Source organism: Lipotes vexillifer, unplaced genomic scaffold (genome assembly GCF_000442215.2).
Source record: "Lipotes vexillifer unplaced genomic scaffold, Lipotes_vexillifer_v1.1 scaffold308, whole genome shotgun sequence".
Classification (NCBI taxonomy): domain Eukaryota; kingdom Metazoa; phylum Chordata; class Mammalia; order Artiodactyla; family Lipotidae; genus Lipotes; species Lipotes vexillifer.
The window spans coordinates 656,104-679,051 of record NW_006792985.1 but is presented as its reverse complement, the minus strand read 5'-3'; the positions used below and the strand labels follow the sequence as shown (position 1 = coordinate 679,051).

General features: G+C 52.8%; 1 protein-coding gene across 1 annotated transcript in view; it reads left to right on the top strand.

Annotated features, from left to right (window-relative positions):
• CUNH8orf74 (chromosome unknown C8orf74 homolog) overlaps window positions 1–22,012 on the top strand; it is a 27,102-nt gene extending 5,090 nt beyond the window's left edge. Inside the window, exons 3-4 of the mRNA XM_007466142.1 lie at window positions 18,919–19,322; window positions 21,664–22,012. Of these exons, the coding sequence (XP_007466204.1) occupies window positions 18,919–19,322; window positions 21,664–21,918 (659 nt within the window). The 3' untranslated portion in view covers window positions 21,919–22,012. The remainder of the gene's footprint in view (window positions 1–18,918; window positions 19,323–21,663) is intronic.
• The last annotated feature ends 936 nt before the right edge of the window (window positions 22,013–22,948 follow it).

The following is a 22,948-nucleotide window of genomic DNA, read 5'->3' as shown; positions in this document are numbered from 1 at the left end:
CGGGTTCGTGCCCCGGTCTGGGAAGACCCCACATGCCACGGAGCGGCTGGGCCCGTGAGCCATGGCCACTGAGCCTGCGCGTCCGGAGCCTGTGCTCCGCAACGGGAGAGGCCACAACAGTGAGAGGCCCGCAAAAAAAAAAAAAAAAAAAAAAAAATACAGAATGGTTTCACTACCCTAGAAACTCTCTGTGCTCCACCTCTTCATCCTTCCCTCCCCCTCAATGAGCAGAAAGTAGATCTTTCTACTGTCTCTGTAGTATTGCCTTTCCAGGATGTCATATAGTTGGAATCATACAGTCTGTAGCCTTTTCAGACTGACTTCTTTCACAAGTAATATGCATTTTAGTTTCCTACATGTCTTTACAAGGCTTGATAGCTACTTTCTTTTAAGGGCTGAATAATATTCCAATGTCTAGATATAAGGGCTGAATAATATTCCATTGTCTAGATATATCACAGTTTATGTATCCATTCATCTACTGAAGGATATCTTGGTTACTTCCAACTTTTGGCACTTATGAATAAAGCTGCAAGAAATATCTGTAAGTTTTTGCGTGGACATAAGTTCTCAACTCCTTAGGTAAATACCAAGGAGGGTAGTTGCTGGATCATATGGTAAGAGCATGTTTAGTTTTGTAAGAAAGCACCAAACTGTCTTCCAAAGTGGCTGCACCATTTTGCATCCCCACCAGCCATGGACGAGAGTTCCCGTTGCCCCACATCCTTGCCAACATTTGGTGTTGTCCGTGTTCTGGATTCTGGCCATTCCAATAGGCATGTTGTGGTCTCTCATTGTTTTAATTTACATTTCCCTGGTGACATATGATGTGAAGCATCTTTTCATAAGCTTATTTGCCATCTGTACATCTTCTTCTGTGACATGTCTGTTAAGATTTTTACCCTTTTTTTCAGTCAGGTTTTTTTTCTTATTGTCGAATTTTAAGTGTTCTTTGTATATTTTGCATAAGAGTCCTTGGTTAGACGTGTCTTTTGCAAGTATTTTCTCCCAGCCTGTGGCTTGTCTTCTCATTCTCTTGACACTGTCTTTTGCAGAGTGGAACTTCTTGATTTTCGTGAAGTCCAGATTATCAGTTCTTCTTTCACGTATCGTGCTTTGGGTGTTACATGTGAAAAGTCATTGCCAGACTCAAGGTCACCCAGATTTCCTCCTGTTATATCTTCTAAAAGTTTAATAGTTTTGTATCTTACATTTAGATCTGTGACCCGTTTTGAGTTAATGATTATGAAGGGTGTAAGGTCTGTGTCAATTCTTTTGTTGTTGTTTGTTTACACGTGGATGTCCACTTGCTCCAGCACCATTTGTTGAAGATTGTCTTTATGCCACTGTACTGCTTTCGCTCCTTTGTCAAAGATCAGTCACCTGTATTTGCATGGGTCTATTTCTGGGCTCTATTCTGCTCCATTGGTCTATTTGTCTATCGTTTTGCCAATATCACACTGCCTTATGTATTTCTGGGGAAACTTTTCTTTATTTTGAACAATTGTTTTAGTATGAAAGATTTGTAATCTGTAATCTTGGCCTTCTGACCAAGATCGTAAACAGCTGCCAAGCAAACAGGACTCACAGTGCCTTGTCCCAGATGCACCCGGAGCTCACCCACCTGTCCTATTAGCAGCACCCGAATGTCCAGTCTCACCACTTTTCAACACGTCCTCATCCACCACCACCTCTTAACCAGTCCACAGCTTTCACATCTTGTATTTCTGCACCCATTCACCAAAGTGCACCATGATTTTTTTCAGTCACAAATAAAATCCCATCATTCCTCTGCTTCAAGCCACTCAGTGTTCCTACCACACATATTATGTGCACTTGCATCAGCCTTTTTTTTTATTTCTTGAGCTGCCCGGGTGCCCTTCCATGTCTCTCCTCCAGGCCCAGCCTGAAGGCTTAAGCAACACATGGTGATGCTCATGGGCTGGTTTCAGAGATCCCTGGGAAATTCATCCCACCTGAGACAGCCCCTGCCCCCTCGGGGCCTTCTTGGCATCCCTTTGGGTCCCACTCCCCACTGCTCACAGCAACGCCTGGCTACCAGAGTTCAGCCCTGCTGTTTGAGCTCTGCAGTGGCTCGTGGCCGGAACAAACACTGACTGCCGAAGGTCAGCCCCAAGCAGGTGGGAGCTCGGACTCTTTCAAGTTTCCATTAGAGCCTTCCACAGGCTGAGCCCTTGAAAACCAGTTGATGATGATGCAAACCCAACTTCCAGCTGAGGAGATTAGATTGCACTGGCACTTCCACTATTTCTGGCTATCACGTACCTTTACCAGTACAGTCTATTTATGTCTGGTAGACCTAAACCTTAGAGTTGCTAGGAGACCTGGTGATTAGAAAATGTAATTCCCTTTACTGCAGGGACACCCCTCAACCAGCCAGCGAGGTTTTCCCAGCCTTTGCTGACACTCCAAGCGATGGGGAGCTCCCTCGTTCTGAGGCAATTCATTCCTTTATACAACCACTCTCATCATTAGGAATTCCTCCTTATATCTAGTTACACCCGTCTTCTGCACCTTCTACTCACACGCCCAAAGTCTGTCCTCTAGAAGCAGTGGGCTGGCCCTGCACGTACTGAATGGGCTTCATACACTCTGACCATTATATCTTCGCATGTCGACTGGACATCCTCAAGTGCCTTTTATCATTTTTTTTTTTAAAGGGAAATAAGATTTATTCACAGAGAAACACACTCCATAGACAGAGTGTGGGCCATGTTGGAAGGTGAGAGAAGGCCCAAAGCACATTAGCTTTTGACTGAAGACACTGGGCAACCTCCCTTGCTCAGAATCTTCCACTGGACTATTTCCTGTCTTTATCATTCTTAACACTGCATCATTTCCATAGACCCCTCCACCCCACCTCCCCACCCCATCCCCCCTCTCTTTCTGCCCTTCCCTGGGCATCCTTGTGTTTGTCAATATCATTCTTTTCTATTTTATTTTATTTTATTTATTTATTTTTGGCTGCGTTGGGTCTTCATTGCTGCACGCAGGCTTTCTCTAGTTGCAGCGAGCGGGGGCTACTGTTCGTTGCGGTGCGCGGGCTTCTCATTGCAGTGGCTTCTCTTGTTGCGGAGCACGGGCTCTAGGTGCGTGGGCTTCAGTAGATGCGGCACGTGGGCTCAGTAGTTGTGGCACACGGGCTTAGTTGCTCCGTGGCATGGGGGATCTTCCCGGGCCAGGGATCGAACCCGTGTCCCCTGCATTGGCAGGTGGATTCTCAACCACTGCGCCACCGGGGAAGCCTGTCAATATCATTCTTAAAATATGGCATCCAGATCCAACACAATACCACCTGCGATTTGATCAATGAAGTGACCAGGGATTTTATCATCACCCTTGTCCTGGTGATGATGCTCCTATTCATATAGCCTATGGGTATATTTTCTTTATCAACATCAACGTCACAATCATATTGGACAGGCAGTGCACCATCCCTAGCCATTTTCCCAATCCTGCCCTTGCACGTGGCAATGTTGAATGCACATGCAAGACTTTACAATCATCCCCACTGATCCCGTCTTGTCAGTGTTGGCCCATTGTGAGATCCTAGTTCCCCAGCGAGGGATCGAACCCGGGCCCTTGGCAGTGAGAGCGCAGAATCTTAACCAGCAGACCACCAGGGAATTCCCCTTCTTTTAACTCTTGATCTTGGGACATCCAGCTTACAAGATTTCCCTCTTACTTTTCAATCAGCTGCAAATTTGTGAAACATGGTACAAACATCAGGTAGGAAGAAACTCTTGGGTGGGGCTCCCAGTGCCTGAAATTGGACTCGGCGAAGATAGCTGGAGAGAAGGCTCAAATCCTAGTTCAGTCCCTTGCAGGACGTGAGGTCCCGGGCGGCCACACCACCTCTGAGCCTCTACACATCGAGAGAAGGAGAAAAACAAGAGCGCCCACTTCATAAGACTGAGTTTATGACGATGAAGCCCACAGCACAGCGCTTGGTGCCTAGTCAGTGCTCAGTGAGGACTGGTCCTTAGTTTCAGGAGGGGCCACAAAGACCCGGAGATGCAACGGGGGTGATGTGATTCCAAGATGGCCTGATCGATCAGGTGTGGCTGGCCGTGCTTTGTGCAGATTCCGCTTCACATCAGCCTCCAAATGTCCAGGAGTCACCTCAGCCCCTTCTCAAGAGCAGCAGAGATGGTCCCAGGCTCTTTCTCCTCAGATGCGTCGCAGGGAGCAGGGCGCCTGGAGGTAAAGCAAACTGCAGACTCTTCCCTGAAGTGGGGCTGCAAGAAAAGAGGCAGATAAGACGGTCCCGGCTCCACCCCCGGCTAATGGACCCGCTGTGTGTGCCGACTCCGGTCGACTCTGGGCTTGGAGGGTGCAGAGTGTGGGTGCAGCAGGGGAGAGCCACCCGAGAACCCGGCCTCCTGAGCTAGGCCCACGCACCTCAGGCCCCGCCACGCTGTCATCAGGATGACGCCTGCTGCTGTGGAAAGCGGCCATGCTGGCCCGACATCACCCCGCAGAGCCACGCCCACACTGCCTCCCAGAAACCCATCACTGGAACACTCACAAGAGCGTGAACAAGCGTATCAGTCCTCAGAGGCAGGGGTGGAATTTCAGCAGGCACCTCCTCTCTCCCCCAGATGCTCCTCCTTACTGTGCATCAGCTCCAGGCCCAGGCTGGGCCAGGCTAAAGGCCGCATAGCCGAGCAATCAGGCACCAAACTCTGCAGTCAGTAGACCTGGATTCAAGTCGGCCTCCAACACATTACTGTGCAACCTTGAGAGCAGTACCTTACCTCTCTGTGCCTTCCATTCCTTATCTCTAAAATAGGGCCATGATAGTTCCAATTCATAGGGCGGTTGGAAAAACTAAAGAGACAGGGCCTGCAGAGTATAATAGAGTGGGAGGTATGTAGGAAATGCTCGGCAAAGGTTAGCTCCCACCAGGCGTGGAGGTGAGGCAGGCCGCACAACAGAGGCTGGCGGTCCGGGACCAGAGGTTGCTGCACACTGTCCCCCGCACCCTGGGGTCTTGCTGTCTGGGCCATTTCTTGTCTCTCCCTCCCCCTGCAGGCAGGACTGCAGATGGGTTCAAGTCATCGGCCCGCCTAATGGAGGTCCAGACTGGCCCCTAATGCAGCTGCCCCGCCCTCGGGCGCACTGGTGAGGAGGGCCCAGTGCCCACCAGCATGAGGAGATGGTGTCTCTTCATTCCCCCTGTTAGGGGACCCCGGCCGTCAGGGGCAGGAAGGTCAGATCCCAAATGAGCTCTAGTCCTTCGCATCTCGTGTCCCGCCTGCCCCTTCCCCCAGGCACATCCCACCCATCACACGTCGTGGGCCGTGGGATGCACACACCCGGTGGGGGGTCACACTGGCCAGCCAGCTCACCTTCCAGCTTCTGTTTTGGCTAAAGTACACAGTGGGCTGTCCCCCTTCTTGGAAGCTAGCTTCTCCAGGGATGAATTTCTTTCTTTTTTTGGTGGGGGTTAATCTAGGGCTAGTGATGGTTGAGTTCTGTTTGCATACTAGGTAACAAAGTTGGCAGACAGCCTTTAAGCAGGGTCATGTTTGCACAACAATGATTCAGAGCTCTGCCAGGACAGCCGCCAGCTCGGCTTATCTCCCAGCCCAATTGAGTCTCAGAACCGGGAGGGAAAGCGTGGCCCATTATTCAAAAGCATAAGCTGATTCCGTGCTGGCAAATGGCTCACCAGGACGTCCTGGTCTCAGTCCTTTAGTCGGCACCTCCTCTGCCAGCCTCCGGGAAGCCCCGGGCAGATCCCATCCTGCTGCGTCCTTGGGGCCCAGGGTGAAGTCACCAGTCTGGACACAGAGGGACAGAAGGCTGCCAGCTCCATCCCGGTGGGAGGAAATCACAGGAAGCAGCAGATCTTGCATACCCTGCCTCGGGTCCCGGAGAGGAAAGGAGAGAGATGCTGGGCCATTTGGGGACCTCGGGGAGCTGCAGAGATTCAGGGTGCCTGGGGAAGCCCCACGATTCTTATCTCCGACGGGCACATTACAGCAGGGGAAGGGGGTGGAGAGCAGCCTCCCCCTGCCTCAGGTTTCACTCAAAGCTGGAGGCACCCGAGCCAGCGCAGATGCTCGCCCGGGGCCCGTGACCACCTGCCCACCGTCACTTCAGCCACTTTGCAGCTTCTGCTTCGTGTCGTCATCGGCATCTGGCAGGCACTGGCTTCTCTCTGGTGTTCCCCCTGGACATCTGGGCTAGGAAGAACCCTTTTCCTGCTGGCCTGGACACCGAATCCTGAGTCTGGGAGGAAGTGGGCCTCAATGACCGGCTGGTGGAGGCACGAGGCGGCCAGGCGAGTGTCCGGTGAAGTGCGTCACGGCGCTGGCATCTGCAGTCCTACCCACGGCCACTCCTGATTCTCCCGGAAATGTAATCCAGGCAGCTGTAGGATGGAAGGCAGCCACTCCGTCCCGCCTGCCCCTTCCCCCAGGCACATCCCACCCATCACACGTCGTGGGCCGTGGGATGCACACACCCGGTGGGGGGTCACACTGGCCGGCCAGCTCACCTTCCAGCTTCTGTTTTGGCTAAAGTACACAGTGGGCTGTCCCCCTTCTTGGAAGCTAGCTTCTCCAGGGATGAATTTCTTTCTTTTTTTGGTGGGGGTTAATCTAGGGCTAGTGATGGTTGAGTTCTGTTTGCATACTAGGTAACAAAGTTGGCAGACAGCCTTTAAGCAGGGTCATGTTTGCACAACAATGATTCAGAGCTCTGCCAGGACAGCCGCCAGCTCGGCTTATCTCCCAGGCCAATTGAGTCTCAGAACCGGGAGGGAAAGCGTGGCCCATTATTCAAAAGCATAAGCTGATTCCGTGCTGGCAAATGGCTCACCAGGACGTCCTGGTCTCAGTCCTTTAGTCGGCACCTCCTCTGCCAGCCTCCGGGAAGCCCCGGGCAGATCCCATCCTGCTGCGTCCTTGGGGCCCAGGGTGAAGTCACCAGTCTGGACACAGAGGGACAGAAGGCTGCCAGCTCCATCCCGGTGGGAGGAAATCACAGGAAGCAGCAGATCTTGCATACCCTGCCTCGGGTCCCGGAGAGGAAAGGAGAGAGATGCTGGGCCATTTGGGGACCTCGGGGAGCTGCAGAGATTCAGGGTGCCTGGGGAAGCCCCACGATTCTTATCTCCGACGGGCACATTACAGCAGGGGAAGGGGGTGGAGAGCAGCCTCCCCCTGCCTCAGGTTTCACTCAAAGCTGGAGGCACCCGAGCCAGCGCAGATGCTCGCCCGGGGCCCGTGACCACCTGCCCACCGTCACTTCAGCCACTTTGCAGCTTCTGCTTCGTGTCGTCATCGGCATCTGGCAGGCACTGGCTTCTCTCTGGTGTTCCCCCTGGACATCTGGGCTAGGAAGAACCCTTTTCCTGCTGGCCTGGACACCGAATCCTGAGTCTGGGAGGAAGTGGGCCTCAATGACCGGCTGGTGGAGGCACGAGGCGGCCAGGCGAGTGTCCGGTGAAGTGCGTCACGGCGCTGGCATCTGCAGTCCTACCCACGGCCACTCCTGATTCTCCCGGAAATGTAATCCAGGCAGCTGTAGGATGGAAGGCAGCCACTCCAGCCAACCCCGACAGCCCGGGGCTGAAGGGAGGCAATGACTCCCCCAAGCTCCCTGCACAACCTCTCCCTGCCAGCGCACTCACGGCCATGCCCGGGGCCACGCCACCAGCCCCCAAGCATCTGCCCACGTTGGCGAGCCTCCAGCCATTCAGGAGCGGCCCCGCAGAGAGCAGGGGCCCTTCTGTCTTCCTGAAAGGCTGCCTGTCCAGCGGCTTTCTCCTGGGCAGCCCGAACCCCACGCCTCTCAGACCGAACCTGGAGGAGGGGCCTTTGGAGGCAACTTTGCTGATGGAGAGTGGAAGTTTCCACAGAAGCCACTGACTGAGATCTTAGAGCATCTCCTGGGGCAAAGGTACAGCTCTCATTCCAGAGATCCCTCCCTGAGCGTATTCGTTTGCTCGGGCTGCCATAATCAAGTTCTGCAGACTGAGCGCTTTCAACTATAGCAATGTGTTTTCTCATCGTTCTGGAGGTTGGAAGTCCAAGATCAAGGTGTGAACAAGGCTGCTTTCTTCCAAGGCCTCTCTCCTCGGCCTGTGGATGGCTGTGTCCTCATTCTGTACCTCACATGGCCCTTCTGTGTATCTTGTCCTAATCTCTTCTTATAAACGCGTCAGTCATATTGGATTAGGGCCACCCAGACGACCTCATTTAAATTTAATGCCCTCTGTAAAGACGCTATATCCAAGTTCAGTCACATGCTGAGGGGCTGGGGCTTAGGATTTCAGCATATGAATTGGGCGGAGGCGAGGGGGAGTGGGGGGCACTGTGTTAACACAGCCCCTGACACCGAGTGGGGTCACAGCCCACCAGGAGAGGATGAGCCCGTCAATCGGCTGGAAATCAAAACCATGCCGTGGAACCTTCCCCAACCTTCCCCGAGGGGCTATCCCTGCTGCGTAGGGGGGCACAGAGATCCTGGCATTTCCGCATGTAGCCCCTGTAAGCCTCACTGTGACCTTGCATCATGGACATTATTTTAAAGATGAAGGACTGAGGCCCAGAGAGTTTAACTAGCTTGCCCCAGGTCAAAGTGGAGTTAGGATTCGAACCCAGGTCTGTCTGACAACAGAGCACACCCCCTACCCCACCCTCCCACCTCCACCCCGGCCATGCGACCTTCCATGTTGTCCTGAGGGATCTGTACACAGGGCACGTAAGAAGCTGAGGAGCCCCCAGCCCTGCGGTGAGTGGAACGAGGCTGCTGGCACGCGGCGGGGGCTGAGCACCTGGAAAGCCAGGTGGCACACCTGGGGACTGGGTTCCTGACTTGGTCACCTGGAGCTACTCCCAGCATGAGCCTGGGACCCTGGCCCCAGCAGGACGGCTCCGATGCGGCAGGTGGCGTAGGCCCAGCCCAGAGGGTGAGCTATGCCCGTCGGCTAATGTGTTCTTGCGTGGATGTGCCCGAGTGTGGGTAGGTGGTACTGGTGCCCTGGGGACCAGAGCTCTGGCCCTTTGGAATGACTCCCTGTTCTCCCTCTAACTTCCCACGTTCTTCCTTGGTCGGCTGGACGTGTTGGCCAGTCTCTGAGTTGCCCAGCAGCAGAGGGGACAAGGGTCGGGTAAGAAGTTGCCAAATTTGAGTCTCAGTACAGTGCCCTGTCCCTGAGACGGTGGGATTATGTGGTCATTTTCATCTCGCGGATGATGACGATGAGGATGATGATGAAATCCAAAGTCAGAGGCCCCTCACCAAACTTGAGGTGGCTGCAGAGGGCACACACGATGCCCTAGATGTGGCTACAGGGGACTGTCAGCTCAGTGGAAATCACCGTGGCTTCTTAGAGTCAAAAGGACCGGAGAGGTCACCTGATCCAAGGCCCCTCCCACCACCACATACACACACACACACACACACACACACACACACACACACACACACACACGTTATTCAGGATTTCTCTCCCCAGCTAAATGCCTCCTCACTTCTCCGCTGATAAAGCTCTTGCTTCTAGAAATTTCTTCCTACTTCTGAACTGAAATCTGTCTCTTCGAGCCTTCCGCCTGTTGGCTCCCGTTCTGACCTCCGAACCCTCCCAAATCAGCTTAATCCTGCTCCACTCACTCAGCCATTGTCCAGCAAGCATCACCCAAGCACCGCGCCAGGACTCAGCAGTCCTGACGTACAAGCCCTCCACGTGGATCATCTCATTTAATGTTCACACCAAGCTCTGTTGGGTGGGTACTACCGTCCTCACTTCGTGATGATGCAACTGAGGTTCAGAGAGGTTAGGTAACTTGCAAATCGTCCCACAGTAAAAAACAAAACCAGCATTAACCCTGAGATCATCTGGCCCCAGAGTTTTGGCAGTCCTTCTTGCCAAAGCTCTTTAGCATTAGCCAACTTCTGGAGGAATGGGGGTGAGGGGTGCATTTGCTAAGCAGACAAGGCAGGGGACCACTATGGACAAAGAGAAGAACTTGGGCAGAAGCCCATGACAGTCTTTAAAATACCCGACCCTGTGTTTGCCCTTTGAGTCCCAGGAAAGTGAACAGGGAGAAAAACCTCTAAAAGGACAACAAAGTCTTTCTAAATCTTAATGTGTAGGTAGGTTTTTCCTTTAATGTGACTATTGGTTTATCTTTAAAACAAACACAAAAAACCTAGTGAACGGGAAAACAGCAGGGTACTTGCTCAAAAAATTAAACAAACACTTATCCTATGATCCAGCAATTCCACTTCTGGGTATATACCCGAAAAAAGTGAAAGCGGGGACTGGAACAGATATTTGTACACCCTTGTTCACGGCAGCATTACTCACAATAGCCAAACAGCAGAAGCAACCCATCAACAGATGAATGGATAACCAAAATATGGTCTGTACATACAATGGAATATTATTCAACTTTCAAAAGGAAGGAAATTTTGACACATGCTGCAACATGGATGAACCTTGAGGACATTCTGCTAAAGGAAAGAAACCAGTCACAAAAAGATAAATACTGCATGATTCCATTTATATGAGGTACCTAGGGCGATCACATTTGTAGAGATAAAGTAGAACAAGAGTTGCCAGGGGCTGGGAGGAGAAGGTAAATGGGGAGTTAGTGTCTAATGGGGAGAGAGTGTCAGTTTTGCAAGATGAAAAAAGTCCTGGAGATGGATGGTGGTGATGGCTGCACGACAGTGCAAATGGACGTAATGCCACGGAACTGTGTACTTAAAAATGGTTAAAATGGTAAATCTTATGTCGTGTCTATTTTACCACAATAAAAATAAAATGAAAATGAAAATGCCCTAGTGGAAGTGCTGGACTTCTATATATTTCATATCTTCTGCACTCCTCAAAAATACTTAAGTAGCTGAGGTATACTTGCCTTGGAGTTGGGGAATCTGGGTTTGAGTCCTGATTTTGCACAGGTCCGCTAAGCGTCAGTTTCCCCATCTGTTAAATGGCAGCAGTTACCTCTATTATGAGTTGATTATGACCAATTAAATAAATTGATGGATAATTAAGTGCTTTAAAACTGTAAAGTAGCATGCCAGGGTAGGCTGGCTGTATTATTATTTATTGAGAGCTGAACACTGGGCAACAACTACACGTCCAGAGTTTTTTTGGAAAGATCCTCTGGAATTGGGAAGTCTGGTCCATTCGAGCATGTTCCTGACACTGAGGAGCTCACAGTAGCAAGGAGAGAGAGAAGAGAATGCTCCAGAGTTGTTGGGGAGAGCTATGAACTATTGGGTCACTCAGTAAATGGTCTCACCAGAAGAGTTGCCCCTTCCTCTACCCTCTGAACCCCCTAACTGGGGACAGCCAACTCCCAGCCATCCTTTGACCTCAGCAGCCAGTGTGGCCAGGAGAAAAAGCACGTCAGCATCCGTGACCCACCCCCAGCAAGGTAGAGAGAGCTTCCAGGTGAGGACCTAGGAGGGAGTGGATTGAGGAAAACCAAGCTCTAGGAATGCATTGCCCGAGGAACATGCGGGATCCTCTGGAAAGCCAGATTTATCCCAGAATAGCTCACAGTCCCCGGGGAGCTGGAGGCCACGCCTAGAATCTTCACGATGACGACGATGACAACCACGTGATGTACTGAGTGCCCCTGTGTACCTGGCGCTTCGGAAAGCTCCATCACATACGCCCACATCTAACCCTACGAGGTAGACTTTGTTTTTGTTTTTGTTTTCGGTACGCGGGCCTCTCACTGTTGTGGCCTCTCCCGTTGTGGAGCACAGGCTCCGGATGCACAGACTCAGCGGCCATGGCTCACAGGCCCAGCCGCTCCGCGGCATGTGGGATCCTCCTGGACCGGGGCAAGAACCCGCGTCCCCTGCATCGGCAGGTGGACTCCCAACCACTGCGCCACCAGGGAAGCCCGAGGTAGACGTTTTTATTGCTTCCATTTTACATATGAGAACACTGATGTCCAGAGAGGCAAAATAACCCGCACAAGTGGTTAAGAAGCAGAAGCAAGCTGTGAGCCCACAGATGTCTGCATCCCCAGTCTGTGCTTAAAACCACACCAGGTTCTAAGGAATGGCCCCAGCGTCAAGGCCATCTTCAGGCCAGGGGCTGCCCTGGGCTCACTGGGGGCCTCCTCGTGACTGTGAATGATGCCTGAAAACAGAGCACGTGGCTGGCAAGGTGCAGGATGACCAGATCCTTGGTACGGTGGTCAGACTGCTGACTGGTCAGCAGCCATCAACATCCAGGCGAGACCCTCCACCAGCAAAAAGATTACAAGTCGCTGAAGTGTCAGATGATGGTTAGCATTTTTTAGAAATAAAATATTTGTTAATTAAGGTATGCACATTGTTTTTTAGACATAGGGCTATTGCACACATAAGAGGCTACAGCATAGTGTAAATATAACTTGCATACGCACTGGGAAACCAAAAAACTCGGGTGACATTCGCTTCATTGCAGCAGTCTGCAACTGAACCCGAAATATCTCCAAGGTCTGCCTGTATTTGCCTCAACTAAATCTAAGAAACATCGCATAGGCTCAAACCCTTTTTGGCCGTTTGCTGAGCCTATTAGCATATTTTGCTGAGCTCATTAGAATATTAAGGACATCTGTTTAATTTCCCTGGATCCAACATGTGTTCAAGGCCATGCATTTTTATGTAACACCTGTTGCAAAACAACCTTTGGAAAACTGTCACCGAGAGGGTTGAGGGGCCCTTCCAGTGTCCATCTCCAGGGTCTACAAAGCAAGCCCAAGCCTCTTGGATCTGGATGCTGAAATGGGCCTTGCCCGGTCAGGCTGGGGTTGGAATTCTGGCTCTGCCGCTCACCAGCTGTGTGCCCTGCAGCAAATCCCTTGACCTCTTGGAGCCTCAGTTTCTCTCACAGGTAAAGTGGGGATGGTGGACACATCTGCTCACCTTGCTGGGAGGCGTTGGGCGGAGCCTGAGATGACCCAGGGCGTGCGGGCCACAGAGGGAGCCCCCTGAACAAGAGTCCTCTCCCCGCCAAAGAAAACACATCCCTTCTGAGCTGGCACCGGCGCCGCGGGGCGGATGAGTTTGGCAGAACTTTTCAAGAGCAGAAAGGGGGCGGGGAGCAGCATTCGGGACCCCGGATGGGGGTGAAGTGGAGGCTGAAGCGGTGGGCTTTCCCTTCCCACCATCCCAGGCTGCCCTGATAGGTGCTCGGGTATTGGGAAGGGTAAGCCGGGCCAGGCTGCAGCCTGACTGGGTTCCTCCCCTCACAACCAAGGCAGGGGCAAACAAACTGGTTTGTCATGGGGCACCAGTGGCAGCTGGATCCTCCCCTTCACCCAGCCAAAGGAACAGCCCCTCCTCTCCTTTCCCAACCCCCCAGGATGCACCCCTGTGCTCGCCCTCGCCCAGCCCCAGCCCCAGCCTGTGAGGGAGGGGCGGGAGGGAGCCCAGAGCGCCCGGTCCAGGCCCAGTGCCTTTTTGCCCTGATTCTGGAGCAGCTGGGCTATTCCACCCAAGCTCTCTGGCCCCACGCTCCCCTCCGCCCCTCCCCTGTGCTCGGTGCAGGTACTGGCCTCCAGGCCCTTGGGGACCGTCTCCAGGAAGTTCCTAGCAGCCAATGCAAATGAAGTCCACTCCCTGTAATTGAAGAGCAACTTGCAAGGACAGATCTGTCCTCCTGAAGCCAGAGGCTTCTCCCTGAGACTTAATCCTTGGCTCTCTGAGTCATCAGGGGCTTCTCAACCCATGACAAACTGAGGGTGGTCTGGGGGCCAAGTGTGTCTCCTGAGCCAGCTTGGGACAATTTTTGCTGAAAACCAGAACTGGTCCGAAGAGTGTCTCAGGGCTGAAAGTTAGAATTCAGCCCAGGGGTCCTTCCCTGTTGACCCAGGACAAGGCCCACACTTGTGTTCTATGGCTGAGGCCATGGCCAAGCCTGTAGGAGGGCATCTGCCAGGATGACAGGCACCTGGGATACCTGTGGGTGTTAGCGCGACGGGGCTTGCGCACTTCTTGATTCAAACCTGGACTCCGTGCATGGCTGCCAGGGCCGAGTGGAGAGGACCAGGGCTGGCCTAGCCGAACGAGGCAGCTGGGGCTGCCCATATCTGGAGGGTGCAGGTGACCCCAGCCCCACGTGCTGCCTGGCCAGGTGGGAGGAGGAGTAGGGTGCCTTCCCGCAAATCCAGTTCCGCAGAGCCCAGAGAAGTTTCCATGACTCACCTCCCCAAGTTCACACAAAGATGCCTCCATACAGATCTCAAGTCCAGCTTTGATTATCAGAAACCGATGGCCCCACACTGCTGCCTGCCCTCTGGGACACCTTCACTGGCCGTCCCCGCCGTCCTCCACATGCTATCCTACGGATATACCTGCCTGACATCTCGCTTCTCAGCTTAATGCCTCTGAGTGGTCCGCAGCTCTGAGCCGAGATTCTTAACTTTTCCTTTAGGAATTTGATGATTCTCTCTAATGTGCACTCTCCCCAGAAAAAATGTGCGCGCAAAATTCTAGATGCAATTCCGGGGTCCCAGTCTGTCCTGAAGCCCTTCCTTGGATGTCCTTGCGTTTCATGAATTCCAGTTCAAGAGCTCAGCTTCTGTGACGAAGTCCAGCTCTCTCATGCGACCTACACAGCTTGCTACTCTCTGCAGACTGAAGACCTCAAGCCGTCTGTCCCCTAGCCCAGCCCCCCAGACTTCAGCCTTGCCTCCCCGAAACTCTGAACCAGGTGTGGATCCCTGCACCTGCCCCTCTGCTTCTATGAGTTCCACTTGTTTAGATTCCATATACAAGTAGAATCACACAGTATTTATCTTTCTGTGCCCTGCTTATTTCAACCAGCATAATCTCCTTCAGGTCCATCCATATTGCTGCCAATGACAGGATTTCCTTCTTTTTTAAGGCTGAATAGTATTCCATTGTGTGTGTGTGTGTGTGTGTGTGTGTGTGTGTGTGTCTGTGTGTGTCTGTGTGTGTGTGTGTCACAGCTTCTTTAACCATGCATTCATCTACAGACATGGCAGACACTTAGGCTGTTTCCGTATCTTGGCTCTTGTAAATAATGCCACGAACATGGGGGTGCAGATATCTCTTCAAGACCCTGATTTCATTTCTTTGGGTATATACTTAGAAGTGGGATTGCTGGATCCTTCTGAGAAGCCATTTTAGATGTTTTTCCCTAACTGCCCACTGCTATCAAATTTTAATATCCTAGGTATTCTGTATGTCTGATTATATACTATATGTATATCTGCTTTATACATATAAAGTTTACTCTTTGTATTCGATGCGAGGTTAAAGATGACTAAATAACATTTTAAAGTTAGATTAAAAACCGAAAAGCTGTCAACGTTGAACTTAACTATACTTTCTGAGTAAATTTTAATGTGACTTATTTACGTACGTAAATTGTCAAATTGCGTAGACAAAGAAGAATTTATACAAATATATAATGATGAGAACAATGCAAGCAAATCTTAAAATGTCATTCAAAACTGTTATTTTTCTGGCAAAACAATGGACAAAATTAATTTCTTAAAAACTATTTTCGGTAAATTTAACTTTCAACTTTTGCTTAATACAGCAAGGTAACCAGTTGATAAGGCGGTGGTGTGGGGTGGAGTGGTCTGGGAGGCCGCTGTGAGGACCAGTGGAACCCACCGGATGCTCTCTAGCCTGCCAACCTTCCAACACCCAGCCTTTCATTTTCTCAAGTGGGCCACGCTTTATCCAACCACAGGGTCTTTGCACAGGCTGTTTCCCCTCCCTGCTTTCATTCTTTTCCACCTCTCTTTGCCCAGTAACTCCTCTGACACTCCCCATCTCAGCTCCTTCACCACTTCCTCAGGGAACTGCTCCCCGATTTCCCTGAGAAAGTCACTTCTTTCTACTGTGCACCTGCCCAGCCCTATGTAGTCCTGAGCAGGGTTATACTATCTGTGTGTTTCCCCCCAGCCTTTCACCACCTTCCTGGACCATAAATGGGTTCTTGACACATGGAAAGAAGGCCCCTAATGAATATTTGTTGAAGGGATAAATGAACAGCTCCTTCACCACACTTCACATGTCAGAATTTGTTCATTTACTCACTGGATACCTATCGGCCCCTACTGAGCACAGAGTTCTGAGTCGGGGGCTGAGAACAAAGAGGGGATGTCATCTGTTCAACAGTCTCCTCTTCCACAGACTGGAAGGTCTCTGAGGACAGGGGTCACAACAGAGGTAAATGTCCCACACTTATCATATACTCTTGGTGTCCCCCGTCCCTGCTCCCCAAGGGTCCCCAGGAAGAGCCTGGGAGTCAGGCAGGCCTCTAGCCCCCTCCACATCTGGCCATCAGTCCTGCCACTCAAATCTGCCCCTTCTGCCCACGCCTGCTGACCTGGCATTCCAGTCCGGACTGGGCTGCAGTCTGCCCACAGGCCACCACGTAACCAGAGTCTCCCTGGGCAAGCCCTGCACTGCCTGGAGTCCAAAGCCCCGGCCTCTGAACACAGTACTCAAGGCCCTCCCGTGTGCTTTCCACCCACCTCTCCACTCAACGCTTGCCGTTTTCTGCCTCTACATTCAGGTGCCAACAACAACAAACTCGGTCTTGTTCCCCACCCGTGCCATGTGGCTGCTTGCCCCTCTGATCTCGCTCATGCTGTACCCATGCCATGCCTCCCCCACCATCTTTCCTGGCTCAGTCCTGCTCAGCCTCTGAGATGTCACCCATGCATCATCTTCTCCAGGAGAACCCCATCCTTGGCTGAGCATTCCTCATCACCTGATTCTATTCCTCTTTGCACGTGTATTAACATTTGCTTGTGTATCTCTCCTGTGAGAACTTTGAGGGCAAGAGCTGCATCTGATAAGACACATGATAATATTGCTAGAACCTAGCATAGTGCCTAGTAATTAATAGGTCCTCAGTAACATTTTGACAAATTAATTGTTGATGGATGGAGAGATGGATGAATGGATGATGAGTGACAGGATGGTTGGATGGATGGAAAGATGGATGAATGGAGAAATGGATGGGTAGATGGATAATGGATGGATGGGTGGGTGGATAGATGAACGGGTGGATGCTGCATGGATGGATGGATGATTGGGTGGATAGATGGTGATGGATGGATGGATGGATGATGGATGGATGAGTGATGGATGGATGGATGGATAGAGAGATGGTTGGGTGGAGAAATGGGTGAATGGATGATGAGTGACTGGATGGGTGGATGGAGAGATGGATGGATGAATGAACAGACCAATGGAGAGATGAAAAGACAGAATGAAAGAAGTGGCCAGGAGAGACTTTTCTCACAGCACAGAAACAAATGCCCCTTCTCCTACAGCATTCATTGATTACTACCTTGTAGTGGGTTCTGTGCAAGGCACTTGGACATGTCATCCCATTTGGTCCCCCTAACAATCCTATGAAGTAAACATGACTATCCCCCATTTTACATGTGAGGGAATGGAGGCCCAAGAGTCACAGCTGGGCAGGGACAGAGCTGCGTCGGCCGTCCAGGCCCAGGGCCCTCCCCTCCACCCCCCTGAGACAGAGCTCAGTCTTGGGCCTCGGAGCCTGCTGATTTGCCTTGAAAGGAAGGGAAAGCACAGCCCGCTAACCTTTAATTCTGCACAGTGGAGGGGCCTCCCTCCCTCCATCCCCCAGGAGACTGAAGCCTAAATCCCAGTGACACTCCCCACACTCGCTAGCGAGGCTCAAGGTGGAGCAGCGCTCCACGTACTAATATTTCTCCAAGACCCTGACACCTCTACCTTCTCAGGACTCAGGGGAGAGTTAAGGTAAATAGGTCCACGCAGAGCCAAGAGTGAGGGGCCAAAGTGACACAGAATCGGCGGCGGGTGAGGAGGGTTTGAGAAACAGATGGTGCGGGCCAGGCTAAGACAGCCCCTCCTGAAGGCGCATGGGGCACCCTGGCTGGGGCGGGGAGACTCCACCAGGGCCCCGTAGGGGGCGCCCGCAGGGGGAGCGAGGACGGGTATCTACAGGCAGGCTGGCCTCCACCCCAGCAGGAAAGCCAGGCTCCCCGCATGCAACGCCTGGTCTCTGTCTTCAGTAGACGGAGTTGTGGAATCCCCCAAAGCCTGCGCCCAAGCTACTGATCTGAAGAGCTGGCCCTGAGTCAGGGGGCGGGAGAGACTCGGCCGAGTTCACAGTGCGCCTCGGGGACGGCATCCGTGTGAGGACTCAGGTCTCCTCGCACTGGGGCCAAGGTCATTCTCTGTCCCTTGTCCTGCCCTCTCCCTGCCCAGGGTCCGTTCACAGGACACGCACCTCATTTAGCCGCAGCCCTTTAATGAGCCATCCCTGTCTTAAGACGCAATCATATGCTGGAGAGAGTCCTGCCCCAGCCCCAACCACACCCCCTACCCTGGGCTTCTGACAGGCTTGTGAACAAGAGGCGTGAAAGGGAGGACATGGGAGAAGGCGGTTTACCCTCCGAGGAGCGTTGCCCGGTGCTACCCTCAGAGCTGATTGATCTTTGCGCGGTCTAAACAGCACTTGCCTAACTCTGTGACCCAAGTCGCCAATATAATGCCTCTCCAATCGTCTCATGCTCCACTCGACTCAGAATCCTTTTTTATACCCTCAGCTCCTTCCCAAAGGGTTTGAAGTGGAAACAACATAAAGCACAGCTGAAATAAGTCTTTAAAACAAGAGTTATGTGTCAAAATATAGGTAAGGCGTGAGATAACCGTATCAGAACAAAGGGGATAAATGTAAGCTACTGCATAAAATTGCCTCTGAGCATCCCAGAGGCCAAGGGAAAAGGGAAAACATGATGCACTCCATGGCTTTCAAGACCTAATAAATGGTGACATAGAATAGCTGGTAGGATGTGGACTCTGGGGTCCAAGTCTGTATCAATCAGCCACCAATGCAGCTTCAGCCCCGTTCGCACTCGATGCCCGGCCCCTCTGTGCCCACAGGCTGCTCCATCACTGAGGCTGTGACGATCCTGGGGAGCAAGCTCAGAGACCACCAGGGGCGGTTGAACGCCACCCACCTGCTGGCCCAGTGCGATTACCTCCACAACACGTTCATCCGCCACTACAAACTCTACCAGTATGTCCTGGGCCAGGACCAGGACGTCAAGCTGACCGTCACTCACGTGGAGGTGTATGTGCCTCCTCAGCCCCTCCCGCTGGCTGCGGGCAAGGACCAGGCCGTCTGGAAGCACGAACAGCGGGTGGTGGAGCTCAGCGCGGCCGAGGTGCAGAAGCGGGCCTACATGCTGCAGCTGAAGGAGGCCCTGCAACTAGAGCAGAAGCATCTGTTGCGAGAGATGCTCCCGGAGCTGCCCAGGTGGCAGCACCAGGTCCCGAAGAGAGAGGTGAGGTGGGGTCCTCGGGGCGGGAGGAGGCTCTCCTGCCCCCCCACCAACGTCCCTTCCCACAAAGAGGATGTCCGGGCTGGACCCTGAGGCCCGCAAGAGGTCCACACACCAGGAGGGGGCAGAAGGGGACAGGCTTTGCGTGCACGTTTCATGAAACATCCCTGAGATGTATAATTCGTGGCCCCATTTTAGTGATGAGACAACTGAGGCTCAGAGACTTTAATCGCCTGGCCCAAGGTCCCCAAGCTAGCCTGTGGTAGAGTTTACATTTGGACTGAGGTCTGGCTGGCCCCAAAGTCCAAGTCCTTCCCACTGCAGATTCTGCCAAAAGAGCCCCCAGGCTGCGAACCACCATCGATTTCCTCAGTGCCCTTCGTCTGCTACAGAGCCAGCATCCATGGAGGATGCCTGGGCGGGGAGGAGGGGGGAAGAAAGAAGGGCAGTAGGGGACAGACAGCTCAGGGCAGTGATGTGATGAGGTGGGGGAGGGGCGGAGCCAGTGGCCCAGGGGTGTGTGTGGAGCTAGGAAACTGGCTGCCCTCTTGGCAGGTCTTAAGGACTACTGGGGCTCCAGGAGCCAGAGTCCCTGATGCCCAGCTCTTCAATAAATGGCGACTAGCTTGGTCCCAGGGCAGCCAACTCCTTGAGGGCCTGGCCGAGTCTAAATTCATTTTTTAACTATATGTAGGCACTGATAGCATCACTGTTGCTTGCTTTTGAACACAGGGACAAGTATGTGCGTGTGTGTATGTATGTGTGCGTGTGTCGGGGAGGTTTGAGCTGGGGTGGGAATGGGGAGTCTCAGCAACTCTGTGTTCCAAAAGCGTTCTGGTTCTGAATTGTCAGCCAAGGAGTGGGTGGTTTGGGGAAGCATTCCTTTAAATATGCATAAAACATTGGGGAAATCTCCAAACAACAATTAATACAATGGAACGAATGATACCCTTCTAAGTTTAAGTCTTCCCGGTAAATAGCGCATCGGCTGCCCTTCACGCATTGAGCGGGGACCCAACAGAACACAAGCAACGACTTGTCTCCACCTCCTTTAAGGGACCTTCCAAGATACGTGGGAAAGGCCACGGGTGGAAGGGGCCGCCTCCCCTCCTGCTGCCTCCAGCTCCCCTGCAGGCCTCCATTACCAGGCCTGCTGGTCCCTGCCAGGTGGAGCTTGTAGGCTAGAGTCCCCTCCGCTCTGTGCCCCTGAGCTGGGGACACTCAACACCGCAGGATAAACATAGTGCATCTTCTTGGAGCCCAATCCTCCCCGACGCCCTAGGGGAAGAACGCTATTTTTCTAGGGCAAATGTGAGATTTTTGCATGGGATTCTAAGTTAAAATATGAGATCTCAAAACAATGACTTGTAGGTAACCAGATGTTCAAGGTATGTCCCCTGACACTCCCAGGACAAGCATGACCTCTCTGCTACTGATTGGTTTCTTGGGTAGGGAACTTAGAGAAACACAGCTACACGGTCCCTGTCGCCAGAATTTTATGATGCCATGATCCTGATTGCGATGACAGACAGGGTCTCCTGTTTAAGCTGGCGCGTGGTGGCTGAGTTTTCATTCTTCCCCAATCTGGCTAGTTGGGGGACACACGCACTCTCTGAGCGATTTCCCCTGACCCCTCCGATGAAGCCTGCAACTGGAGCTTTGAGATGTGAGAATGAGATGAGGGCAGAAGAGGAAGGAAGGGGGCTGGCATCCAGATGGAGCTTAACCAGGGACTTCCCTGGCGGTCCAGTAGTTATGACTCTGAGCTTCCACTGCAGGGGGTGCCGTTTGGATCCCCGGTCGGGAACCTAAGATCCCGCATGCCATGCTGCGGGGTGCAAAGAAAATAAAAACTGGAACTTAACCAGAAAGTAGGGGATATGGGGCTGGCCTCCGAGCCCAGAGCAGTGTGAACAATAAATGACACACTCCAATGGGGTGATTGGCACAGTACGCCTGAAAGAAGGAGGGAAGAAGCAAGAAGAGAGCTGTAGGAGAGGGCCACAGGGAGGGAAGTGCAGCTGTAGGTAGAGGACCGTGGCCATGTCCAGCCCCAGCTGGCTGGCAGGAAGGTGAGAGACTTCCTCGTCTCCCCACCCTCAGATCTCCTGCCAGGGTCTCCCATTGGCTGAACTCAGCCAGCAGCCACAGGTCAAGGCAGCTGGTTGATGCAGACCTTAAAAGTCAGCCTCCCAGGGCACAGAGTGGGGTGGAGACAGATGGAGAGTAGGTCTGGTGGGGGAATGGAAGGCGCCAGCACACTGAGAAAGGAGGCGGCTGTGTTGAGAAGCTGCACCTGCGGTGGGACCCTGTCTGTTCACCAGCCGCATTCCGTTTCTTTCAGGAGCTAGAAAATCTCATCAACGAGGCCATTCACATCCAGATTGAATGCCTGAAGGAGCTGCTGCAGTATGAGATACAGATAACCTTTGATATTTTGGACCTGAAACTACAGAAGACTCTAAACCTCAACGCTCCCACCCCCTCCCCGCTCCCCGTCACGGGCCAGTCAGGCCAAGATGGAGCTCTTAAGTTGTACAAAGCAAACAAAGCGAGGGAAGCGAAAGCAAAGAAGAAAGCCCCGGTGACCACGGTCTGAAGACTGACTGAGGAAGAGCCCCTGACAGATAGAAAAGGATTATGCGGTGTGCTCAGTGCCCAAAAGGTCAGAGGTTTCCAGCAATTAAAAGAAAGAAAACAACACTCATCATATTTTCTCTATCTTCTTGCTGGAAACCATCTTATACCCCCTGAAAGTCCAACCCAAATGGACTTTCCTTGTGTGGAGGAGGGGGCTGTCCTGTAAGCCCAGGCAAACATCATTGACTAAGCCTGAGCTCAGACACAGACGACAGAACAGCCCCCAGAGGGTTTCAGCAGGTAAGAGGGAGGGCAACGCCGGATGCCAGGGAGGACCTGCAGCCAGCCCAGTGGGTGGAAACAGGTGCTGGGACTCCTTCCTCCCTGAGGTTTGTACGAGGCGATCCGTCGCGTGCAGCCTGCCCTGCCTGCCGGGTCTTCTGCTGGAGGACGCAGAGCCCACGCCTCTGCGACACTCTTCCTTCTGTGTGAATCCACGTCGTGCAGCTGGAAGCAGAGGAACAGGTGCCACCCTAGATGTCAGAGGCCTGGCGTGGAACCCAGCTCGGCCGCTGGTCGGCCGCGTGACCTTGCTCGTGTCCCGTCATCTCTGAGCCCGGGTCTCTGTCCTGTCAAGTGGGAGGCCTGCTGGCCAGTGTGGAAAGCCCCTCTCCCACGTTAACATCCTAAGGGAGAGACGAAGCACGGCCGGCGCTTCTCGGCTTTCAAGGGGTTCAAGGTTCGAGGGGGCTGAGTACCTCCTCAAAGCTGTAGAATGAGGCAGTGAAAGCATCAGGACTGGAGCCCAGGCCGCGGGGCCCTTATCTCTGCTTCTTCCCCTGCGGCCCTGGGCCTCGTGCAAAGAGCCTCACAAACCCTGCGGTTGTTGGCTTGGTAATGCAGCTATATAGCTGACAGGTGACTGTGACCCCCGAGATCAGGGCAGAAAGGATCGTACCACTCGCTGCCTCTCGCCGGGCCAGAGACCCACTCTGTCTCCTCGGCCGTCTGCTGCGTGGTCCTTGCTCACTCCGGTCCAGGCCACTGTG